We start from the raw sequence: 24,771 nt of genomic DNA on the forward strand, positions 1-24,771 counted from the left end.
CACAGTCAGCTAAAGTGGCCTGCAGTACTGCACTCTAACTGCTGCGCCACCTCACCTTCTCCTCTTCTACCTCCTCCTCCTTCTTCTCCTTCTCTTCCTTCTCCTCCTCCTTTCCCTTCCCTTCTTTCATTCATTTGTAATACCCGTTATCAGCAGACCTTCACGAGACATGGAGGGATTCCCCACTTTGGCCGTCAGGGGTCAAGACCCACAGGCAGGCAGTCCAGTCTGGGGAAGGGTGGTGGCAAGGATGGTAGCCTTCCGGGCTGCAAGGTATAGCAGTTAAAGCACTTCCTGTCAGATCTGAAGATGGCCTTCCCAATCTCCTAAAGTAGTATTAGGGTTAGTTACCCAGCCAGCCAGATGTTTAGACTGGATTTGGATTTTTGCCCACCTGTTGAGTCCTTCCTAAGGACCCGGGATAGGCAGGTCAGGATGTTTTATGGGGCCACTGGTGTCATCACAGGATGTAAGCCCCTCCGAGTAAAACTGCCTTTTGCAATTGACTGATGGTGCTTTTGTCAATGCCGAATGGTGTTCAAATGGTGTTCCAGTGTTTTGTGGGTCTTGGTACTAACTTTGCTTCCTTTTGCCACAATCGTTCTGTTTATAGGGCTTTGTATTTTGTTGTCTTCTTTCTATTCTTCCATCCACATCCACTGTCTAAAATTTTTTGTCTTTCTTAGCAACAGTTGTTAAGTCTGGTGTTGTTAAGTGTCAGGTGCTTGCCTACAATTTTCTCTCTTTTACGGTCCCATCAGTTCTTGCTTGCAGGCAAATGGTAATTCTTGCGGCTCTTCCAATGCATCATTGTTGTTACTTTGTCAGGCCTCTGCTTGTAGTCAGCCCAGGCGATCTTCTTGCAACAGCTTACCGGGTGGTCTCCTGTTTCTTCAGCTTCTTTGCAGAGGCGGCACTCACTGCCTGCTGCTGTCTTCTCAGTTCTGGCTTTGTATTTCTTCAGCTTTCCTCCTCTTAGCCATTGCCAGGTCTGCTTTCCTGGCTATTTTTTTTAATGTATTGGCCATGTAATACTTTGTCTTCCCGTGTCTCATGTCTTCTTCATTTGGTCTTTCTTGTAGACCAGTTTGGTGTCTCACGTACTCAGTAGGCCTTCTAACAATAACTGAGACCTTTTCATGATGAGGAAGCTTTTAAGACAAGGCTGGACAGCCATCTGTCTGGAGTGGCCTAGGGCAGAGGTCCCCAACACTTCGGGCACCAGGGACCGGTTCCGTGGAGAGAGGTTTTTCTGGAGGGTGTGTGGTTTTGTGTGTTGCCTGCATCCCGTGGATGGGGCTTTGCTTGTTTGTGTGGACCAGTTGCTGGCATGCAGTGCCTCGGTACCAGTCCACAGACTGGGGGGTTGGGGGCCCCCTGGCCTAGGATCTCCTGCTTGAGCAGGAGGCTGGACTAGAAGACCTCCAAGGTCCCTTCTGATTCTGTCATTCTGTTGTGTTCATTTTAGAGCTGAGGGAAAGATGTAAGTCCGAGCGTTGGTTGAGAGCCGGTCTTGTGACAAACAAGGCCCCCATTTTTCATAGTTATTCCACTTGATTTTCACTGGATTGCTAGCACAAAGGCCTCTGAGAGTCTCTCCGTGCCCATTCAGTGAAATGTCAGAACATATATCAAAATGTCAGGACGTGGGCTCGCTCCCAGCGGCATGCCAGCCTCGCATACGGCCAGCCCTGAGTCGTGTTTACTCAGGGGCCGGCAGCCTCTGCTCTGAATCAGCCTTCGGTCAACAGGGGCTTTTACGGTGGCGTGGATGCAGCTGGTGCCCTCGGACAGCCCACGTTCTTCTGGTTATGATTGCAGTTTACGTCTCACCTTCCTGCCCAGATGGCACTAAGTAAAGCTGGGTGGGAACGGAAATATTTTTTTCACACAATGCAGAGTAACCCGAATAGCTCTGACATGTTTGGGTACGTTGAGGTATGTTTATGGATGAGGTGAGGCTGCTTCCTCTCCCCTTATTTATTCAACTGGTATGCAGAATATATATATTAAGGGGAGCTGCATTGGAAGACATTGTGGCCCTCTGCTTGCTTGGATGTGAGCCTGTTTAAAAATGCATCGCCAGAGCTGGATGCCCTAGTCATATGGGATCAGGACTCTGCCCCCCCCCCCGCTCCCCACGATGCCTGGAGGGAAAAGCCGTTCCACTGCTTGATTGTTCCCACTGTTAGGAAGTGTCTCCTTAGTTCCAGGTTGCTTCTCTCCTTGGTTAGTTTCCATCCGTTCTTTCTTGTCCTGCCTTCAGGGGCTTTGGAGAATAAGTTGACCCCCTCTTCTTTGCGGAAGACCCCTCAGATTTTGGAAGACTGCTCTCATGTCTCCCCTAGTCCTTCTTCGTTAGACTGGACATACCCAATTCTTGCAACCATTCTTTATATGGTTTTAGCCTCCAGCTTCCTAATCAGCTTTGTTGCTCTTCTCTGCATACTTTCCAGAGTATCAGCATCTTTTTTATATTGTGGCTAACAAAACTGGATGCCATATTCCAAGTGTGGCCTTAATAAGACATTATAAAGTGGTATAATCACTTTCTTATGCTTTGGTAAGATCACATTTGGAATATTGATAGTTGGACTTCCAGATACTGATGAAAAGTAGGGTATAAAAATGGCACGACTGATCAAGAAGGGTGGCAGATTATTTTAGGGTGTTTCCCTACATTTTTTTTCCATGTCAACCCCCCCCCCCTTTTCCTTTTTTTGTATAGAGGCAATGGGTGTGCTCAGCTCACAAGCCTCTGCATTATTCATTTTCATCTTGAATTCAGGGTTTGCGTGCTCTCTCTTGCTGCTCCAAGCTTTCAATCTATAGATCTCTCTCCCTCTCTCTCTCCATCTCTCTCTTTCTCATCTCTCTCTCTGTCTCTCTCTCTCCTTCTCTCTCTCCTTCTCTCTCTCTCCCTCTCTTCTCTTTCTGTCTCTCTTTTTGTCTCTTTCTCATTTCTCTCTCATCTCTCTCTCTTTCTCTCTCTCACTTTCTCAGTCTGTCTCTCTCTTTCTCATCTCTCTCTCTCTCTCTCTCACTCTCTCTCTGTGTGTGTGTGTGTGTGTGTGTGTGTGTGTGTGTGTGTGTGTCAGTTTCTTTGATAAAGCAGCAACCAAGCTTCAGGAGAGGCATAATTTTCTTGCTGGGCATAAATATCAGAAAGAAGGCCCCTATTTCAGCCCTCGCCTGGCACAGGCAGAGGAACCATTTCTCAGGGAAGGGGTAAAGAGGAGGGGGCTCTTCATTTGGGGGGGGGATTTAAAGGTCAATGCCAACACATGGAATTGCATCCCCTTAGCAATCGCCAGCCAGAGCAAATCCTCCATAAGATGGAGGATCCCACAGGATCCTTGAGCCAGAATAAGGGAGCAGAATAAACAGAGTTGGAAGGGACCATGGAGGTCCTCTAGCCCAACCCTCTGCTCAAACAGGAGACCCTATAACACCAGCAGTGTCCAACCTTGGAATTTTAAGACTTGTGGACTTCAACTCCCAGAATTCTGGGAATTGAAGTCCACAAGTCTTACAGTTCCCAAGTTGTCCAGTCCCTTTTTTAAAAATCTCCAGTGTTGGAGCACCCACAACTCCTGCAGGGAAGCCGTTCCACTAATTAATTGTTCTCGCTGCCAGGAAATGTCAGGACATACTCCAGGGGCAGCCCCACATGAAGCACACCGTAGCAATCCAGAGGGCTTGGCGCCAAGGTGTGGATAGCGGTTGCCAAGTCCCTCTGGCTCCAGGGAAGCTTCGGCTGTCAATTGAGGCCTTTCTGATCTCCCCATTTCCGATCTCTGCCTTCTGGAGAGAGGAGGGCAGAGAGAGAGAGAGAGACTCGTCCTCCCCAAACGAACTGACTGGCTCCTGGAAGTGCACCCCCAGCCCCCCCCCCAAATAACAACACAACTACGCACCCCTCCGAGACAGGCAGCGAAACCCATTTGTTGTCAGGACGCTCGGCCAAGTTGTAGCCTTTGATAAACCCCCCAATGTTTGTGTGCCGAGCGGATAGTCTTCGCTTTACAACGCCAATCGGGACCTGATTTTCCGTTGCTAAGCAAGGCGGTCGTTAGTTGTGTCGTATTTTAAGACATATTTTTGGGCCATGGTTGTTAAGTGAATCACGCAGCCGTTAAGCGAATCCGGCTTACCCCACTGACTTTTGCCTATTGGGATGGTTGCAAATGGAGATCACGTGACGATGCAGCAAGCACCATTTTATTTATGTATTTTTCACATTTTGGGGGGCCCTTCTCTCCGTTGCTAAGTGAGACATTTGTTAAGTGAGTTTTGCCCCATTTTAAGACATTTCTTGCCTCAGTTGTTAAGTGAATCGCTGCCGTTGTTAAGTGAGTAACACGGTTGTTAAGTGAAACCAGTTCCCCCCTTGACTTTGCTTGTTGAAAGGTCGCAAAAGGGGTTTGCGTCAGCCCAGGGACACAGCGACCGTCCTAAATATGAGTCAGTTGCCAAGCGTCTGAATTTTGATCGTAGGACCCAAGGGACGTCGCAATGGTTGTAAGTGTGAAAAACAGTCACTGGTCCCTTTTTTCAGTGGTAAGTCGAGGGCTGCCTGCATCTGAATGTAGATCTTTTGAACATTCATGTTTTATTGTGGCTTCTTTAATGCCGGTGAAATGTTAATGGATATTGGAAATCCGTGGACGGACGGCCATCCGCCGAGTCAATGGATGACCCGAGGTTTAAACAGCCTCCTGGGGCTCTGGGCGTCTCGCTCCTGCGCCCCCCCCCCTGCCTGGGCAGCTTCTGACGCTCTCCCCCCTTTGCCTCTCGCCCCCCTCCACAGAAGTGTCTGCGGCTGAACCCCGATGTCCCCATCTGGACCTCCAAGCAGCGCATCCTTTGCACCCTGAACCACAGCCTGAAGGACGTCCTCAACTATGGCCTCTTCCAGCCGGCCTTCAACGGCCGGGCAGGGAAGTTCCTGCACGAAGAGCGGCTGCTGCGGGAGTACCCCCTGAACCCGGAGACCCCCGTCCCTTACCTGGAGGTAGTGGCCGGCAGGCCTCGGCCTGGTTCGTGGGAGGGGGGCGCGCCCCACTTCGCAACCTCTGCCTGCCCCCACCTGCCCCAGGACCCGGCAGGCAGCGACTCCCTGGTGGTTGGGGGGATGACGCTGGAAAGCGGGGTCTGCTGGCAGGGAGGGGGGAAGTCTGACAGGTCCGTTGCTGGGAAGCCAGAGGGGGACCCCAGTTCAGCCTAACATGCAGGGCAAAGTCAGAGGTTCTTCAAGCAAAGGTGGGGCCAAAGTGTCCTTGCTGTGCTCTGAGCTGGGTGGTAACATCATCAGTGCTAGAAGGGGAGGGGGAGGAGAGGAGGGGGAGGAGGGGGGAGGAGGGGGGAGGGAGATTATGAGGTCCTTGGTACTCTCTGAGCTTGGTTGCTTTTTGTAGACACTTCATTAACAAACTAGATAGCATCGTCAGGACTAGTGTTCGCTAACGCTGATGATGCCGTTACCCAGTTGGGTCATGAAACATCTGCAAGGAAACCACCCAGCTCAGAGAGCACCAGGGACCCCACAGTTCAACCCCGAGCTACAAAGATTCTCCTTGTTGGCTCAGGAATTCTGGGAGTTGAAGTCCACAGGTCCTAAAGGGGCCCTAGTTGCCCACCCCTGGCCAAGGGGGACCAACGCTTGGAGTGGGATGTCCTTAAAGAGCAGCCTTTGGATTTGCTGTGTTTCAGCAGCTGCAGAAGCTTTAAGCCAGCAGGTGCTGGCGTGGCCTGACCTCCCCTTGGCCTTGGGAGGGGGATCTACTGGCATTTAGCGGGGGAGCCAGTGGCGGGGGGGGGGGGGGGAGAGCTGCAGGCCATGTCTGCAGCAGGCCCGGAAGGGTGGGATGGATTGAACCAGCGGGTCAGCAAACTTTCCACTGACCAGCAGCCCAAATCTCTTCCTGGATGGCCGCCTTGGGGCCAGAGAGCTCCACCGGACTCCCGGGGTCCAATCTCACCGGCTCAAGGTTGACTCAGCCTTCCATCCTTCCAGGGTAGGTAAAATGAGGACCCAGATTGTGGGGGGCAATGTAAATATATATATACATTGCTTACTGGTGTACACCGCTTAGAGAGTGCTCGCACTTAAAGCGGTATATAAGTCTCATAAATAAATAAATAAATAAATCCACAGACGTTTGACCGACGCTGGGGCTGTTGGCTGACGCTCCTTCCTCTCTTTGCCTCCCACTCCAGTTCCGATACAAGAGGCGCGTCTATTCCCAGCCGCTGCTGGATGACAAGCAGTTCGCCAAGCTGCACACGAAGGTAAGCCGTGGCCCTGGGGGGCGGGGGGGGGTCTTCTGGCTGCATGGCACAGGTCGAGCTCTAGAAGCGGCTGCAAGCCCTGAGCCTCACCCCACTGTCGGAGGCCGGCTGGGCTGGGCTGGGCTGAGCATGGCAGGCTCCTCCAGGGGTCTTCTCTCCCTCAAGGCAGCCAGACCCACCGAAGGGAGCCCCGTTTCCAGGGGCAAAAGAGAGGTGAAATCCGGGATCAGGCAAGACTTGAGGGACACCCAGATCTTCTGTACTTCTGTCTGGCCCCATCTAGCTTGCGTAGACCTCGTGTTACAACATAGAACGCAGACTAGTAGGGTTCAAAAGGGCCTTGGAGGTCTTCTAGTCCACCCCCTGCTCAAGCAGGAAACCCCACACCATTCCAGAGAAATGGCTGCCCAAACTTTTCCAGCGTTGGAGCACCCACAACCTCTGGTGGCAAGCCGTTCCACCGGTCAATTGTCCTGCCCGCTGCTATATGAGCTGCTTGTCTCAGTAAAGCCAGGCGGAAGGGGCTCCGTCTTCCCTCTTCGGCCGAAGCGGCTCAGCCCACTTGGCTTCATCTGGCCTCCAGGGCTGGAGGGACAGGAGTTGTGGCTGTGGCTGTCACCCCGTCGCCCTCCTTCCTTGTGAGGCAGGACAGGGCACTCTCCACCCAAGCTGGAAGTGGTGCTGCGGAGAGATGCCAAGGTGGCAGATGCCAGGCCAGCCTGGGGGGGGGGGTTCAATAATCTCCCTGGAGGGCCCGGTGGACCAGGTGGAGCCTCCAGCCCCGCAGGGGGAACTGGCAGCCCATCTGTCCCTTTTCAAAATGCCCCCCCTTGGAAGATCCAGGTGGGCAACACCTCCTCAGGCTGGTGCCACCCGGCAGAGTCGGGCTTTTATTTCCCTTTGCTGGCACCGGTCACAAAAAGGCTCCTCCATCTGGTTAGACTCTCAGTGGTTCTCAACCTTTTTAATGCCGCGACCCCCAACCGGTCGTAAGTCGAGGACTACTCAACTGGTGCAGCCCCGTTTGCAGAATGGGACTTTTGGCGGGCTCAGCAGAGACAGCCTGGACAATTCCTACTGGCTTTGGAAAGCCAATAGAATTAGACTCTATTCAAGAGAGTCTCTTCTCTTGGCTTTCAAAAGCCAATAGAATAAAAGGGAGGAGCACAGCTAAGGAAAAGGGGGGAAAAAATGGCGGACTGCGTTGTTTGACGACCCCCGTTTGACCCCAAATGGGGTCCCGACCCACAGGTTGAGAACCACTCGGTTAGAGGGAGATCCTGCCAACTCGACCAGGCCAGGCCCTCCGTGCAGCACCGGTCATCTGTCCGAGGAGAGACCTTCATGGGCTCCTTCATCTGCCCTACACCTTCCTTTTCCTTCCTGGAACAGCCCACTGGAAGGGGTTAGGCAAGGCTAAACTCCCTGGGCCAAGCAAGCATTTTGGGTTTGTGGAGGGGCTCAGATGTGCTAGCCTGAATTCCTGTTGAACGTGGGAAAGGAAAGAAAATAAGGCCATCAAAGGATAATATCGGCTCGGCAGCTGCCGTTGCTGCTTCTTGCCTTGTGCACATGAGGAGCCCCACCTTGCTGGTGGCTTCTTTGGGGTCTTGAGTGGGGCAGAAGTGGGGCAGCAGGAGCTTCTAATACGAAGGGACCCCCCCCCCCAAAGCGGCAAAAGCATGCCAGACACCGACCACCCTCCCTCTGTGGCCCAGGCAGACTTTGGAAAGAGGGCAAAGCAGCTAGCATGATCAAAGGCCTGAGACTAAACCATAGGAAGAAGAACGGCTGCAGGAACCAGGTATGGCCAGTCTGGAGAAAAGAAGGCCTGGGGGGGGGGACACGGTAGCAGCATTCCAGGGTTTAAGGGGGTCAAATTATTCTCCAAAGCCCCAGAAGGCAGGACAAGAAAGAATGGATGGAAACTCATCAAGGAGAGAAGCAACCTGGAATTAAGGAGAAACTTCCTAACAGTAAGGACAATTAACCACTGGAACAGCTGGCCACCAGAAGTTGTGGGAGCTCCATCACTGGAGGTTTTGAAGAAGAGACTGGACAGTCATTTGTCTGAAATGGCATGGGGTCTCCTTCCTGAGCAGGGGGTTGGACTAGAAGACCTCCAAGGTCCCTTCCAGCTCTATTCTTTGATTGATTGATTGATTGATTGATTGATTGATTGGAGCCAGGAGGGAAGGATGCTGCAGCCAATCCCCACTGATCCTGCTCGCTTGGGGTCCCCAGAGGGCCCCCACCCCAAATCACTCCTGAGCTGAGTGGGGGCAGGCAGCATGCAGACAAAGGGCAGAGGGGGGAGTGACAGGCAGGAAGGGAGGGGAGGGCTGTCCCCCCCCCTGCCGGAGGAGGAGGAGGAGGAGGAGGAGGAGGAGGAGGAGGCTGGCCGAGTTGGCTCTGGTGGGATTTGTCCCCCAGGCTGCTGTTTTGCTTGGACAGGCTCAAGTTATGGAATGTGTCAATGCCTGTGCATGTGTGTGACATCACGAGTGTGTGTCTGTCCGAGTTGTGAGTCGCACGCCCTTTCTGAAGCCTGGGGGGAGAGGGAGTTGGAGGGAGGGCGAAGGGGAAGGGCAGGAAGATGGGGGCCCATCTGGGAAGAATGCAACACAGGCTGAGGAGCGAGTGGTCCAGCACCAGAAGCAAGGTACCCCTTCCTCTCCCCCCCTCCCCCCACGGGGGGGGGCTCCGATCCTGACCCTGCCCCCTCCCTACTCTTCCTTTTGTGGGGCACACGGGGGGGGGGGTGAGGGAAGCTGGGGCTGACTTGGACCCCAGAGAGCCCAGCCAGGGCTGAGCAGTCCCAGCTGCTGGGAGCACCGTGGGCAGGGCTTGTGGGGGGAGGGCTGAGCGGCTGCTGGGGAGGCCCTGGGGCCATTTCTGCTCAGCCCTCAGAAGGAGCCCAGGGTGGGGGAGGGGACTTGGGGGCCCTCTCAATGTGCCCATGCGGGGGGGGGGAGGGAGGGAGGGAGGCTGAGGGCCATCCTGGCCTTTTTGCCCTCCTCATCCTGCAGTCCTCAATGTATTTCCACAGCAATCCTCCTGCTAAAGGTGTGTGTGTGTGTGTGTGTGTGTGTGAGAGAGAGAGAGAGAGAGACAGAGAGAGAGAGAGAAAGAGACAGAGAAAGAGAGAGACAGAGAACAGAGAACAGAAAGAGAGAGAAAAAGAGACAGAGACAGAAAGAGAAAGAGAGAGAGAGAGAGAGAGACAAAGAGAAAGAGAGAGACAGAAAGAGAAAGAGAAAGAGAGAGAGAGAGACAGAAAGAGAAAGAGAGAGACAGAAAGACAGAAAGAGAGAGAGAGAGAGAAAGAGAGAGAGACAGAGACAGAAAGAGACAGAGAGACAGAGAGACAGACAGAGAGAGAAAGAGAGAGAGAAAGAGAAAGAGAAAGAGAGAGAGAGAGAGCACGCATCTGCCTTCAAACCATTCCTGAGTCCCCTGCAGCTTTTTTGGGCCTCTCCCAGGAGGGGTTTCCCATTGCCTTCTTCCCAGGGCTGAGCGAGACGGGCTGGCCCAAGACCGTCCAGCTGGCTTTCTGACAAGGCAGGCCTAAAACTTGCATTTCTGCTGAATGGTCCTCCCTTACTAGCCTGGCGCCTTCCCCTCCCCGCCCCAGTCCGGCTCTCCTGATGGGATTTCTGCTCCCCAGATAAGGAGCACAACTATAATTCCCATGCTGTCTGGGGGTCCCAGAGTGAGGGTCCCATCTGGGAGAAAGGGCTGCGCTTTGCAGTCTGTATTATGGGTTGTCCTCCGTTAGCGACCACAACTTGGTTATTAAGCAATGTGGTTGCTAAGTGAACCTGCAGCTGGGCGTCCTTCAGTTTTCCTTTGCTCTGCAGACCTGCGAAGGTCATAAACGCGAAGCTTGGTCGCAGAGTTACTTTTTCATCGTTGTAGTGAACGGTCACTAAATGAGGCAGTCATGGAATGAGGACTCCCTGTAAGTGCTCTTTGTTGGTGGTTTGCAGGAGTGGGGTTTAGGGTTCTGCATCTCAGCCTGAGGTGGGAGTCCAGGTACCATCTTGGCAGGACACACGAATGTCGCACGCAGTGGGGCTCCCTGCTTTCGATGCGAGACACTTTGTGCAGATAAAAAAGTGGTGTTTCCCAAAGCAGGTTGCGGGCTGAGCCTGTTGTGTGAAGCCAGACCGAGGAACCAGTTTGCTGCAGGAGGCACAACCTGCCTGTGTTTCTGAGGCCTCAGATCCAATGGCATTCAGCAGAAATCGGCTCCTGGAGATGGGTGGGACTACAGTGCCCCTAGTTCCCAGCCAGCAAGGCCCCTGCTGTGACGGGCAGCAGATCAAGAGACTGGCCCCTGCAGTCCAGAGACCCTTTGCCCGCCCTCCTCGCCTTGGACAGGGCAGCCTTTGTGCGTCAGGACATCGATCCAGTGGCCGTGGGTGGCTGGGGATCGATGGGACGCCCCCCCTCGCTGGCTATCGATCCTCCTGGCCGGCTTTGGCAGAAGTCCAAGACGGCCCCTCCCGAGCTCCCGCTTGGCTCGGGGACTCCAGGCCCCCTTGGCACCTGGCGGGGGGGGGGCAGCTTTCTTCCAAGGCTTCATTTGGGCTGGCATGGAGCCAGCGAGCCAGCCAGCGAGTGGCAGCTGGCAGTCGTTAATTGCTTTCGGTGTCGGTGTCGTGTGAAGGGGAGACCTCAGCCCCCCCTCCCCTCCCGGACCCTCTCTTCTTCCCTTCACTCTGTCCTCCGTTCCTTTCTTTCCAAAAGGGAGCTTCTCCGCTCCTTCCCATTTGAGCTGAAGTTGGCTGGGCCTCCCTGCCTTTGTGGCAGTTGGAGGGCAGTGGAGGGCAGCTAAGGGATCACTTCTAGCCACCACCACCCCCCCACATACACACACATATACCCACCTTCTTCACCAGCATGGCTGTCTGGCTCATGCACACAGATTCATTCAGTCAGTCAGTCAGTCAGTTTCAATGTTGCCCGTCTCCCAAACAAGCTGACTCTTGGATGCTCAGCCCTTAAGGTGATTGGCCCAAGCCATTAATTGTGGTCGTAACTTGAGGACTACCTGTAGTTTCCTGGGTTCTCCTTTTTCCCTGGCTGTAGACAGGGACACTTGCCTCCTCCTGGTCACTTAGGAAAACAAAATACCTGCAGGTCAGCCTGATCCTCGGCCCTTTGCTGGGGGCCCTCAGGTATGATTCATGCAATCTGATATCCTCACATTGACATTGTGGGGTTCTCACACGAAAGTGGGATGCAGCATTAATTAAGTGTATCTGTTGTGCCCACAGTTTGTTGCTAGGAAGAAAGAATGAGGCCTCCAAGTGGCAGGGCTGGAATATCCCAAAGCAGGTAGTGGTTCTCCCAAGCAGACTCCTTTATTGTTCCACTCCTAAAGGCAGAATCTTGCCAAACTGAAGCATAGATTCTGGAACTATTAAGAAGGAGCTGTCTTCACCCTCTTCGCTCACAGTAACTATCTGAACTGAGATTTTTACTTATTCTTATTTCGCTGGAATACACTCCCTCCCTTCTGGGCTACATGGCATCAACCAACCTTCCTTCCTTCCTTCCTTCCTTCCTTCCTTCCTTCCTTCCTTCCTTCCTTCCTTCCTTCCTTCCTTCCTTCCTTCCTTCCCTTCCTTCCTTCCTTCCTTCCTTCCTTCCTTCCTTCCTTCCTCTCATGACCACTCCTTCCCTGTTCCCCCTTCCCATTTCTTTCCTTCCTTCCTCCCTCCCTCCCTCCCTCCCTCCCTCCCTCCCTTCCTTCCTCTCACGCCCAGCTTCTTCCTTGTTCCCCCTTCCCAGTTCCTCCCTCCCTTCCTCCTTCCCTCCCTCCCTCCCTCCGATCTGCCAAGAGGTGAGTTAGGAGGACTGAGGGCTGGGACTAGTTGCTCTCTCTGCCTTATTTTCTCTGTGTTTGATCACACTTGTAGCCCTGTTGTAGAATTCAAGTGTGCAGCCAATTACAACAGGAGGCGGAGGTTGAGTTCCTTGGCAACCTGCTGCCTGAAGGATGTAGAAGGAAGAGAGGCTGAGAGCGGTTTCTATGGAGGCTGCCTTTTCAGCCGGTCCCCAAAGTAGCAAAGTGCACAACGAACAGGAGGCGAGCAGAAGGGAATGTTGCGCAGCCTGAATCCAACACTAAGAATAACCGACATGCCTTCCGCTAAAAACAAGGCCTAGCCTTTGTGAAGCCTTTTTGGGGGTGTGGATGTTCTCGGAGCAGTGGGGATTTTGGAAACGGGCAGCCTGTCCATCCGTCCCCTGGGCTTGATCTTTACTTCCTTGTAAGAAGAGGCGGATCTCCTGGGCACCTGGCAAAGAGGAGGAGGGGTGGGCTCTGCTCCGGGGCTCTCGTTCCATCACCCTCTCGGTCTTCACGTTTCCAAAAATATCAGGGTCCCCACCCAGCCAGGAGAAACGTTACAGGCTCCTCAGTTGATTCCACGCAGGCTTAGGGGAAAATCTCCACTGAGTGGCATAAAGATGGGGGTCAGCCTCTCCCCAGCCTTCGCTGGCCCAGGAGAGTCGTAATAGCAGAGCACCCCTTCCTCCCCCTCCCCCCCAGAGGGCAGCTGACCTGCTCGTCCTTCTTTCTCCAAGGTCCGGAGAGAAACCCAGAGGGGATGAGGGCCAGCAGGAGCTGGACAGCTGGACCTGGGTGCTCCACTAGTGAGAGGCTCTCTTGCTCATGGAAGAGCCACAGGAGGACGGTCTCCTGCCCTCTCACATCTGGAGCACCATCCCCCCTCTCACCTGTGCAGCTGATACATCTGTAGCTTTCCCAGTCTGGAGCCCCCTTCAGAAGGCTGCAGCCCTTCAGCCTTGAGCCTGATGGACAATAGGATCCATCGCTCCTCCCCCTGGCTTTCGATCGGGTGGGTAGGGACTTGGCCCCGCTGCCCTCCTTCTCTGGGAAAGGGCTTTCGTGGCTGGGTCCAACTTGGGATGCAGCCTTCCTCTCGCCTGGATTGGAAAGCCTCACAGGGTCTAGACCAGGGGTAGGCAACCTTGGCTCTTTTGTGACTGGTGGACTTCAACTCCCAGAATTCCTGAGCCAGCCTGGCTCAGCTTGGAAACTCTCCCTTTCCCCTCAGCATGGCTGGCTCAGGAATTCTGGGAGTTGGAGTCCACCAGTCATAAAAGAGCCAAGGTTGCCTACCCCTGGGCTAGACCCTCAGCAGAAGGTCTGGAGTCCTCTGTACTTGGGGGGTGATGTCCTTGGGTGCCCAGGGTGGCCCTCTCCAGAAGATCAGATTTTCCTCTGCTTGGCCAGGCAGGCAATGTCTGCAGGGGGCTTGACCCTGACTCTAACCTAGGGCAAAGAGAGCAGGAACAGCCTCCTTCCCCAGCAGGGATTCCAGCTCAGGCTGCCCCCCCCCCATCCATCTTATATCAGCCAAGGAGCACTGAGCTACTCCGTGTTGGCTCTGTCAGCTTCTGTGGCTTGGCACATGCCCTCGTTTCATTTCTGTAATTGCAGAAGGCCAGTTAATTGAAAGGGATGCGCTGCTCTATTTTTATCCGCTTTTGAAAGGGGAGCGGTGGGCCAGAAGGAACTCCCCCGATCCGTGGCTGGGCCCGGGGTTGAGCGGAAGCCAAACCACTTTGCTTAATGGGCTGGCATCTGGGGGGGGGGGGACAGGGGACTGCCAAAGGCCCAGAGCTGATGGGCTTTTCAGGACCTCGGACAGCTCTCGGGAGCCCCCTGGAGTGGAGGGAGGCCCCTGGCAGGACCCTGAATCGGCCTTGCCTGGACTGCACCTGTTGAGCAGCAGAAGGCGATGGATTGGAGGGTGCTCGGGCGGTGGACGATGGTTCTCTGGAAAGAGCCCCTTCCCTGGTTCAGGAGAGAGCAGAGATGCCGCTAGAGAAGAGGGGGATCTCACTGCCTCCCTCTCGCCAGTCTTCCTGCCTCTGAGCCAGGGATTCGTTCGAGCAGCAGCAACATCAGCCTGTTCATCCAGCTGCCTCTCCCTCGAACATCTTCCTGTCTCCGGCATCTCTGCAAAGGCCCGTCTCCTGCCGGTGAAGGGGAGGGGAGGCACCAAAGTGGGGCAGCTGACGGCAGAAGGTGCCAGAGCTGAAGGAGCCCCACAGCTCAGATGCCCTCACGGAGCCTGGTACAGTCCTGATCTGCAAGGGATCCAAAAGGAAACCAGGCTGGGTGGAACCTGACTTAATCTGAAAATAAACATCTCCAGGGCACCGGCCTTTCCCCGCCCGTTAATGAATTTATAGATGAGAGGGAGGGAGGGAGGGAGAGAGAGACACACACACAGAGAGAGAGAGAGAGAGAGAGAGAGAGAGAGAGGATGGTCCACAAGGCTGGGGAGGCAGCTGGGCCAGGTGGGAAGCAGAGCCTGGACCTTCAGAGGAAGCCTGGGGTGCCTGAAGCTCTCGCTCCTCACCTGGGTCCCGTGTGGAGGCAGTGTGGATTGGGCCCTCTCTGGGACCTTGTCCTGCCCCAGATTAGTGATGGGTTTCAGGTCATACAAGGAAACAGAATCGGTCCTCGTGGAAGGGGCAGGTTTTGCAAAGCAGGGTGGTGTTTCTGGGGCATCGGTGCACGTGTCTGCTAAGGTTAAAGGGGCCAAAGCTAAATGCAGTAGGAAAGTTTGTCCACCGAGTCGGGGTGGCTTCAGGAGAATGGAATGCACAACTCCCTTCCAGCACATCTGGAGCTGCCTTGTAGAAGGAGGGGGGGCTTTTGCACAGCGGCCTTCTTGGTTGGGCTGTTCCTGGTTCTGGATTAGGCCCAGCCATTCTTGCAATAACAATCCGTCGCGTTATTTGCTGGTCATCCGAGGCTGAGGTCTAATGTCACACGGGGCCAGAATCTTGGTTTAGGGAGCAGGCTGGCTGGGGTGGTCTGGGAGTCGAGATCCAGACTGCTTAAAGTTGAGATCACGGGAAGTGTTAACCCCACTTTATAAGGCCCTGCTAAGGAAATGGGAATGCTGCACCCAGCGTTGGTCACCACAACGTAAAAAAGATGTGGAAAAAGTTTTGTGTGCTGGAACACTCCCCGGTGCCAGATCGAATGGATGAGAGGTCGGGTGTGAATGGGGGGATTGGTACAAGCAACCCTCAGCTCTCCTTCAGTGGGAGGAGGGGGCCTCCGGACCCCCGCCTGCAGCCTGGCGGCCAGGGAGAGCTTCTAACTGGCCTGCTTTCTTCCTGGGTTTTGTGACTGCAGGCGAATCTGAAGAAATTTATGGACTATGTGCAGACCCTGAATGTGGAGAAGGTCAGCAGGTTGCTGGAGAAAGGACTGGATCCCAACTTTCACGACCCGGACACAGGAGGTGAGATTTGGATAGGCGCCAGGTTGCCACAGCCGGCTGGGGAATTCTGGGAGTTGAAGTCCACCTATATTCAAGTTGCCGTGGTTGAGAAAGCCTGGAGCTTAAGGGGACCTTCACAGGCCAAGGAGGGATCCTCTGGCTTTAACCTGTTTCGAATCCGTGTCTTCTGGAGTCTGCTCTAGGACGTTTGTATAGTTCGATCTTTTGCTTGCTTTAGAGCAGTTGGGATATTGCACCCACTTTTGTTCCTGCAAGGAGCCAGGCAAGTGTAAATGGGGTTAAGGAGTTTGGTCTAGCATGTTGTGTGAACCCAGCCAGGGAGGCTGGCTTTTCATCCACCACTGAGTAAGGATAAAGTCTGGGAAGTTTTGTCTGTAGGGCAGCAGCTACACACACACACACACACACACACACACACACACACACACAGTTCTCTCCATTTGCAACCTTCTTCCTACCCGGTCACCACCTAGCCATCCGCCCTGCTTTTATTTCTTTATTTGTGCCAGAAGCACACACAGCCGCCTCACATTCAGTACCGAGTAACTAAAACAGGCATAAAAAAGGCATATCAAAAATATATCAAAAAAATGTGCAAATAAAGAGGGTTAAAACTAAATGGCATCCACCCAAGATCGGGCCACGTCAGCAGCATTTTGTCCTGCCAGCGTGAGGTCTTCCTCCATGTGCGTTGAAGGCTTTTGTATGCGCCGCAGCACCTGTGAGGTGGTGTGTCCTTCTCCACGTTCACACAGGGCGTCTTTTATATCCGGTATCCTATCCCTGCTGCTGGCTATAAATTGAACTGAATTAAATTGAATACTTTATTTATAGGCTATGAGGTTGGGCCCAGCCCTGACCCGTCTTCTCGTGATGCCTGGGGGGTCCAGTGGGGGGGATCAGCACAAGGGAGGCAGCGGTCGATCCACAGCAGAGCGGCCCAGGTGGAGCTGAGGGGAGATGGTGACGGGGAGGCTGAAGAGACCCTCCAAAGACTGTCTCTGCTCCCCCTTCCCAGAATGCCCGCTGACCATGAGTGCCCAGCTGGAGTTCTGTGCCGAGATGATCAAAGCCTTGAAGAATGGCGGTGCCCACTTGGACTTCCGCACCCGGGAAGGGATGACGGCCCTGCACAAGGCTGTCCGATGTCGGAACCACACTGCCCTGCGGGTGAGTCTCTCTCGGCCGGGGCACCGAAGGTGCTCTGGTCGCTCCACTCAGCCTGGACAGCTGGCCCTGCCAGGGTCCCTGCCAGACCCTCCTTGGACAGGGCTGGGATTGTGGGAGGCGCAAGGCTGGCAAAGGAAAGCCAGGCAGCACCAAGGCGGTAAAACCTCCGAGGGAGTCCAGTAGCCTCGTTGCCGACTTCCGAGTTGCTTTCCCAGGAAGACGCTGAGAGGAGAGAATATTTGTAGCTCTGCAGGGTCTTTGGTGCTCTCTGAGCTGCGTGGTTTTCCCGTCAACGTTTCAGGATCCAATTAGAGAACATCGTCAGGGCTAGGAGGGAGGGGTTTGTGGTGCTAGTGGTGGTGGTGGTGGTGGTGGTGGAGGAGGAGGAGGAGGAGGAGGAGGAGGAGGAGGAGGAGGAGGAGGAGGAGGATGATTGTGGGATCCTTGGTGCTCTCTGAGCTTGGTGGTTTACCTGTCAATGTTTCAGGATCCAATTAGAGAACATTGTCAGGGCTAGGAGGGAGGGGTTTGTGGTGCTAGTGATGGTGGGGGTGGTGGTGGGGGAGGAGGAGGAGGAGAAGGAGAAGGAGGATTGTGGGGTCTCTGACGCTCTCTGAGCCGGGTGGTTTTCTTGCAGACGTTTCAGGACCCAACTAGGTAACATCGTCAGGGCTAGAAGAGAGGGAGGTCAATCAAAAAGCTAAAAGACCCCAGTACCTCCTTGCCAGCAATCAACACCCAGATAAACAGAGATTAACACCAGGATAAATACCAGACAAACCATCACACAATAAACAACCACCTAATCACAGGAACACCAAGAACACTCCCACCAACACAGCCCCTGCATATGTACAGAGTGCAATCTCCCACTCCCCTGAGGATGTTCCCTAGCTGGGTCATGAAACGTCTGCAAGAAAAGAACCAAACTCAGAGAGTGCCCAGGAACCCAAAGAAGAAGCTCTTGTGGGGTGTAAAACTGCCGGATCCACTCTGGGCCGGTCACCAGGACCAGCGCTGTTGTCTTCCCAGTTCTGGGGCCCCCATCCTTGGGGGGCCCTCTCTGGGGGAGTCTGTTGGCTGTGAGAGAAATAGAGCGAAGGTCTCTGAGGGTGGGGGCACCAGCACGAGTACGGAAGGTCGGAAGACAAACGCGCCGGTCCCAGTGACCGGCCCAGAGTGGACGCCCCTGTTTCAGACAGTACCTCTTGCGTCTTTTTAGCCCGCCCCACCTGGTCGCAAACGGTGTATGGGCACAAAGGCGGAGTTTCGATCGGAGATGGGTGGCAAATTAATTTAATAAATGTACGCAATAAAGAAATAATTAAATACAAACCCATACATACATTTATCTAATTATGATCAATTACTTATTTAACAATAATGAATGATTAATATTCATAACGTATTATTAATATAATGTTCATGACGTAATGATAATACATGATTAAATTCATTTAATTCAATAAAGCAAAGCAAAGCAAAGCATGCGTTTGTTTGAGTTGAAGGCCAACGTGTGCTGGGCACGGAGGGAGAAGTCTTCCCGGGAAGGCTGAGGGTCTGGTGCGCTGTGGGCCCCCCGGGCAGCAGGCCCACCTTCAGAGGGCAGACCATGTGTGCCACCTGCCACATAATACAGGCGTCTCCTTCGTGGCCTCGGGCAGCCCACCTTGCTGGGCCAAGATGCCGGGCACCTCCTGATGCCCCCCCGCCCGTGCCTGTCTTTGCGCAGACGCTGCTAGACCTGGGTGCCTCCACGGACTACAAGGACAGCCGGGGCCTGACCCCCCTGTACCACAGCGTCATGGTGGGGGGGGACCCCTACTGCTGCGAGCTGCTCCTGCACGACTACGCCAAGGTGGGCTGCATCGATGAGAACGGCTGGCAGGAGATCCACCAGGTGAGCGGAGTGGCAGGGCCCACAGGTGCCGGCAGTGGGTGCAGGGGCTCAGCTGGAGGGAAGGGCCAGGCCCCGGTGGAAGCGCCCCCAGCCCCTTTGCTGTGGGGCAGATATGCCTCCCCACCCTGGCACAGAAAGGGGGCAACTGGGAGATCCTTTTGCCTGTCCTACACCCCACCCCACCCCATTGTGGGCAGAGACCCTGCAGCACCTGGAGTGGGGGAGTCTTTAAAGCAATTTTGGCATTCAATCCCCCCCCCTGTTCTCCTACCTCCAAATTCTATAGGTAGAACTCAACTTACAGGTAGTCCTCGTTTAGTGACCGTGCACAAGGGCTCTGAGAAAAGCGACCTATGACTTTTTCACACTTACGACCGTTGCAGCCTCCCCACAGCCACGTGATCCAAATTCAGACACTTAGCAACTGATCCATACTTACGACCGTTGCAGCGTCCAGGGGAGGTGTGACCCCCCCCCCTTTTGTAACCTTCCAACAAGCAAAGTCACAGAGCAGGCTGGACTCACTTAACAACTGTCTGACTCACTTAAGAACTTCAGCGATTTGCTTAAAAACTGTGGCCAGAAAGGTCGTAAAATGGGGGCAAGACTCACTTAACAACTGTCTTGCTTAGCAACAGAAATTTTGGGCTCAGCTGTGGTCGTAAGGCGAGGACTGCCCGTCTGCTGGCGTTACTGGGCAGGGCTTGTCCAGAGCTGCCTCATGAGTGAGATGGGCAGCCTCTAAATTTAATAAATCGATCAAATGGGAAATCTCGCTGACCCCAGAGAGAAACAATTCAGAACCGGGGGAAGGGCTGGAGAGGGAAGGGAGCCCAGGGGGAGGGTGGGCACCATGGGATTTGAAATCCATGGTCTTCAGAGTGGGAGCTGTGGCACAGAGGGTGACGGGCCTTGAAATGGGCTCTGAATGCGAGTCCTGCCTTCCTTGCTCCCGAGCAGGCCTGCCGCTACGGACACGTTCAGCACCTGGAGCACCTCCTGTTCTACGGGGCCGACATGAAGGCCCAGAACGCCTCGGGAAACACTGCCCTGCACGTCTGCGCCCTCTACAACCAGGTGAGTCCCCCCCCCCCAGACACACCAACACACACACACACACACACCCTCCTCCTCTGGCAGGGATTCTTGGCATCCCGCTGATGGTCCGTTGTCCATCCTTTGCTTTCCCGCTTCTTCTTCCTGAACTAATTAATACTAAGTTCCATTTACTTTCCAATAACGCTCCAAGACAGGTGGACTTTGTGAAGGGAGGGGGGGGTCCAATGGAGATGGGGGGGTCACATTCCCACCCCGTTCCTGCAGGGCCAGTGGTGGCCTTTCGTGTCTCCAGCCCTGGAAGGGTACAGAGGGCATCCCAGGGTCCTCTCGCAAGGGGTAACCGAACGTGGCTCAGGGCTGGCCTGGGTTGGCTCCCTCGTCCGAATCCAGGAGTTTGGACCAGGAGGCCCACACCATCTTCTGGGCCAAGGGGGGACGTGGAGGGGGGGGAAGGCAAGAGACAAGGGAGGAGCTGGCCCTGCAGGGACCCTGCCCCGTCCTGCTGGCGTCCCTGGTCCCAAACCTCACTCCTTCTCCCGGCAACGCAGGGGGCAGCCATGGAAGGCAGCCCTGTGTCCCCCTCCAGCACCCCCATTGGCTTAAGGAGGCCAGGAGTGCCCACCTCTGCTCAGTCAGAAGGAGAGCTGACGCTGCCCTCCTTTTTTCTCTGCCAGGAGAGCTGCGCGCGGGTTCTGCTCTTCCGGGGAGCAAGCAAGGAGATCCGGAACTACAACAGCCAGACCGCATTTCAGGTAGGGGCACGGCGGGCTCCAGAAGAGGGACCCCCTGCTTCCCCCTCTCTCGTAGGGAGGGGTGCCAGGAGGGTCTCCCCAGGGGCACGGGGGACCTCCAGCACTCTCCTGCCGAGGCTTCGCAGGGGCTGCTCCCTCCCACCCACCCCCCCACCCCTTTAGGAAGGCAGCCCTCCCTGGAAGGCCTGTGTCCTCCTGTCTTACCCCTCAGCCGATCCAGGGCCTCACGGCCAGCAGCCTGCTCCAGTTGGCAGAAAGGCCAACGCAGCCCTAGGCTGCATTGAGAGAGGGATAGAATAAAGATCACGTGGAGGGTTAATACTACTTTATAAGACCTTGGTGAGACCACACGTGGAATACGGCATCCAGTTTTGCTAACCATGTTATAAAAAAGATACTGAGATTCTAGAAAGAGTGCAGAGAAGAGCAAGAGAGATGATTAAAGGGCTGGAGGCTGAAACATACAAAGAATGGTGGTCGGAATTGGGTTTGTCTCGTCTAGAGAAAAGGGGGAACATGAGAGCAGTATTTCAGTATCTGAGGGGCTGCCCCAAAGAAGAGGCAGTCAGGCTATTCCCCAAAGCCCCTGAAGGCAAGGCAAGAAGCAACGGATGGAAACTGATCAAGGAGAGAAGCAACCTGGAACTAAGGAGAAACTTCCTGACAGTTAGAACAATTAACCAGTGGAACTACCTGCCTCCAGAAGCGGTGGATGCTCCATCACTGGAGGTTTTTAAGCAGAGACTGGACAGCCACCTGTCTGGAATGGCATGGGGTCTCCTGCTTGAGCAGGAGGGCTGGGCTAGACCTCCTCTTCCAACTCTGTTATTCTGCCGTTAAAGCAGGACTCGGCTAGGGCCTCAAACCACGGAGCAAGACTTGCCCCAGAGAAGGGACCGGGGCTCCTCCTGGCCAAGCCCAGGCCGGGCCGGGCCTCTCCAGCAGCTTCGAGTCCTGTCGGGGGCTTCATCCTGTCCCCTCGAAGCCCTGAGACTGGCATGAATCCCCCCCTCCCCTGCATTCCTCCGTCTTGGCCAACGTGAGACGGGCGCTTTGTGATTTTCCATTTCACACCCGTCTGAATCCATTACATACTTCAAGTCAGAAAGCAGCACCTTGCATCGGTTCCAGTGCCAGGCCTGGTGTGTGTGTGTGTGGGGGGGGTGATCAGACCGCTGCCGGAGCCCTCTTTCCCCTGCCCGAGGGTCCTCAAAAGAAAGGTGGAGTCACTGGAGCTCTGGGGCCTGGGGAGGGGGTCACAGCAGGCAGAGCACCCCAGGCAGCCCTGACCCCCTCCCCCTGGCTGGGAGCTGGAGAAGAGAAGCAAAGTGGGGGGTGGGGCAGGTCAGCCTCCCCGCTGCCCCTTCTCACCTCCTGCTCTGATCAAACCACCTGTCAGGCGCGAACACCCAGGTCCACACAGAAAGCGTTCAGCTAGCTAGTTTAGGGCTCCGTGCCTGTTTTGCAGGAATCTTGCCAGTTTGCACCTGGGCCAGATTACTTAGTGTTCAACAGCATTCAAAGGGGGTCAGACTTCACCCTCTTGTGCCCATGTAGCGATGCCAGACTGATTCCCCGTTTGACTCCTCCGCCTGGCTGGCCAGTCTCTCTCTCTCCCACACTGCCTGCCAGCCTTCTCCATCATCAGCTGCCTCTGGCTGGTCAATGACTGGGGTGGAGCTGATCCCTCTAGGAGAAGGGCATCAGTGGCAGAGGGCATCACAACTGCCGCAACTCAGTTGCGCAGCTTTTCACTTGCTGGCAGGGTGGGCGACCACTGCCCGATTCTGCCTCTTCTGGACCCCAGTCCAAAGTGGGCCATCAGATTCCCACCAGCCTGAGGGGGGGGGGCGGTGCTGCTCCTTTCCCTCTGAATGAAAGCACAAGGGAGGGAACGTGGGCCGAGTCCTGCTTGGCAAGGGAAGCTGAATGAGGGTCCCTGGCCCTTTTCTCCTGACCCCAGGGGGTCTCCCCCTTTTGGAGGCATCTCCCCCAGGTCTTCCAAAGGTTTCTGGGGGCCCCAAGGGGTTAAGAACACAACTGGCCATGCCCAGCTCTTCCTGGGCTCCGATCCAGCTGCAAACAAACATCTCCGGGCTTGGCAGCTTGAATGGAGCGCGCCCATTCCTGTGTCCCTGTATGAAGTGGAAGCAAAGGGCCTACTTTGCAGGGCTGTCGTGAGGCAGAGTGGCACTCAAAGAACTCTTTGCGGTCAGCAGCCATCCGGCTCACTCTGGCCTCTTTGCTTGCAGGTGGCCATTATTGCGGGGAACTTTGAACTGGCAGAAATCATCAAAACCCACAAAGAGTCCGACGTTGGTAAGTGTGTGTGACCTTTGGCTTTCTGTAGCACTGAGAAACTGGGGTGGCAACCCCTGGAGTCCCGCCAGGAAGGATGAGGGCCCCTCCCGGGAGTCTCAAGGGCAGGGGGCTCAGCAGGTAGCTGTAGCACAGGGGGTCCCTCCCTTTCTCCCAGCATCCATCCTTCCTTCCTTCCTTCCTTCCTTCCTTCCTTCCTTCCTTCCTTCCTTCCTTCCTTCCTTCCTTCCTTCCTTCCTTCCTTCCTTCGCGCTTAGCAAGAGCACTTAGACTTCTATACTGCCCCACAGTGCTTGACAGCCCTCTCTAAGCGGTTTACAGAGTCAGCTTCTTCCCCGCCCCCCCCCCCATCAATCTGGGTCCTCATTTTACCCACCTCAGAAGGACGGAGGGCTGAGTCAACTTTGAGCCGGTCAGGATCGAACACCTGGCAGTGGGCAGTGAGTCAGCCTGCAGTACTGCACTCTAACCACTGCACCACCAGGGCGCCAAGGCCTCCGGCATTTGGGCCAGTCCAGGCCCAGGGACTTGGCTTCTGCCAGAGTGTTGGCTGGCTGGCCCTGGTCTTCTTCCTGCCCCTCGCGGGTGCCCACGCCAGGCGATCCGGGTGGGAAGAGACACGCAGGTTGCACCTGGAGGGCACGCCAGTCGTTTCGGCCTAAGCCCCCTCCGTGGCACGGCTGCAAATTCTTGTCGCAGTCGTTCTGGAGCGCTGGGCACGGAATCAGCCCCTTCGCTTAGGGACGGCTGACGGAATCACTCAAAAATTAAAAAGTCCCGCCGGAAAAGGGAAGGGCTGCCAGATTTGGGGGTGCAGCCGCCCGGCTGATCCCGAGATCGCAGCCAGGAGGCGGTGTATTGAGAGGAACCAATTATATTGATGTCCCCGCACGGTGTGTGTAATTGTACGATTCGTTACAGTTTAATTAACTGCCGTTGCCCAGAAATGACAGCCAGGTTTTCTTCCTTAATTGGTTTCTCTGGCTTTGGGGCTCCCTTTGAAAGAGGATTCCGTTCGGAACGCGTCGGGATCGACAGAGGCTCTGAAAACAGCAGGGCTGCCCAGCCTGGCATCGGCTTCCGAAAGGACAGAATGACCAGGAGGCCCTCCCATGCCGGACGAGTGACCGCTCTCTGCTTAAAAAGAGGCTTTCAAGGACTCAGGAGAAAGTGCCCAGGTTAAGACAGGAGGGCTTCACGGTGCTACAGCTGGCAGGGTCCGGGGGTCCACTTTGGGGGTCCCAAAGGAACAAGGGCAATGCCTCTCCCCGCCCTTTGGAGATGCCAGGAGCCCCGGAGCCCCCGACAGGCAGGGATCTGCTGAGGGGAGGGGGCTCCAGGGAAAGGGAAAGGAAGGGGCTTCTGGACCCCTTTCGTCTCCCAGGGCCAGAGAAAAGCCTGGGGGGGTGGCTGGGGAGACCAATGCAGAGTGAAGAGTCAAATAATCAGAGAATGGACAGGCAGGAAGGTTCCATGGAGATCATCTAGTCCCATCTCTTGCCAAGTGCCGAAAACTCTCCTGCGGTGCCCTCTGGGTTTTCACAGACTGATTCTGGGCCCCCCCATGAATGGCCCCCACCCCGTTAGCCTTCCATAAAGCTTTAAAGACCCGATGAGGCTCCCCAGCCTGGGATACCCCATGTGCCAAGACCCCCACCCCATCTCCACCTCCCTGCTGCCTTCCTAACAGGCCAGGTCTCTTGCTTGAGATGTGCTCAAATCAGGCATTTTAACGTTTTTGTGGAGTTTTAATGGTTTTTATTTTTAAAACGCCTTTAAGATTTTAATTGGAACATGTTTCTGAATTGTGAGCCGCCCAGAGTCGTTTGCTGAGATGGGGGGGGGAGGTTACAGAAATCAAATAAATAAATAACCTCCTTCCCTGAGGCTGCCATGGTTTATGGCCTGGGGGGGCCTTCAGTCCTTCCTCCCTCCACCCCTCTTTGCCTCCAAGGAAATTCCCCCAAAGGCTCCCACA

The 24,771-nt window shown here is 55.0% G+C and overlaps 1 protein-coding gene across 1 annotated transcript in view; it reads left to right on the forward strand.

The window, feature by feature from the left end:
• The window catches only part of SHANK3 (SH3 and multiple ankyrin repeat domains 3), a 178,581-nt gene that overhangs the window by 37,303 nt on the left and 116,507 nt on the right, over positions 1-24,771 (forward strand). Inside the window, exons 2-9 of the mRNA XM_039333377.1 lie at positions 4,811-5,014; positions 6,220-6,291; positions 15,485-15,593; positions 16,612-16,763; positions 18,496-18,663; positions 19,624-19,740; positions 20,397-20,474; positions 22,727-22,793. Of these exons, the coding sequence (XP_039189311.1) occupies positions 4,811-5,014; positions 6,220-6,291; positions 15,485-15,593; positions 16,612-16,763; positions 18,496-18,663; positions 19,624-19,740; positions 20,397-20,474; positions 22,727-22,793 (967 nt within the window). The remainder of the gene's footprint in view (positions 1-4,810; positions 5,015-6,219; positions 6,292-15,484; positions 15,594-16,611; positions 16,764-18,495; positions 18,664-19,623; positions 19,741-20,396; positions 20,475-22,726; positions 22,794-24,771) is intronic.

This window comes from Crotalus tigris, unplaced genomic scaffold, assembly GCF_016545835.1.
Source record: "Crotalus tigris isolate CLP2741 ecotype Arizona unplaced genomic scaffold, ASM1654583v1 scf7180000024475.591531, whole genome shotgun sequence".
NCBI lineage: Eukaryota > Metazoa > Chordata > Lepidosauria > Squamata > Viperidae > Crotalus > Crotalus tigris.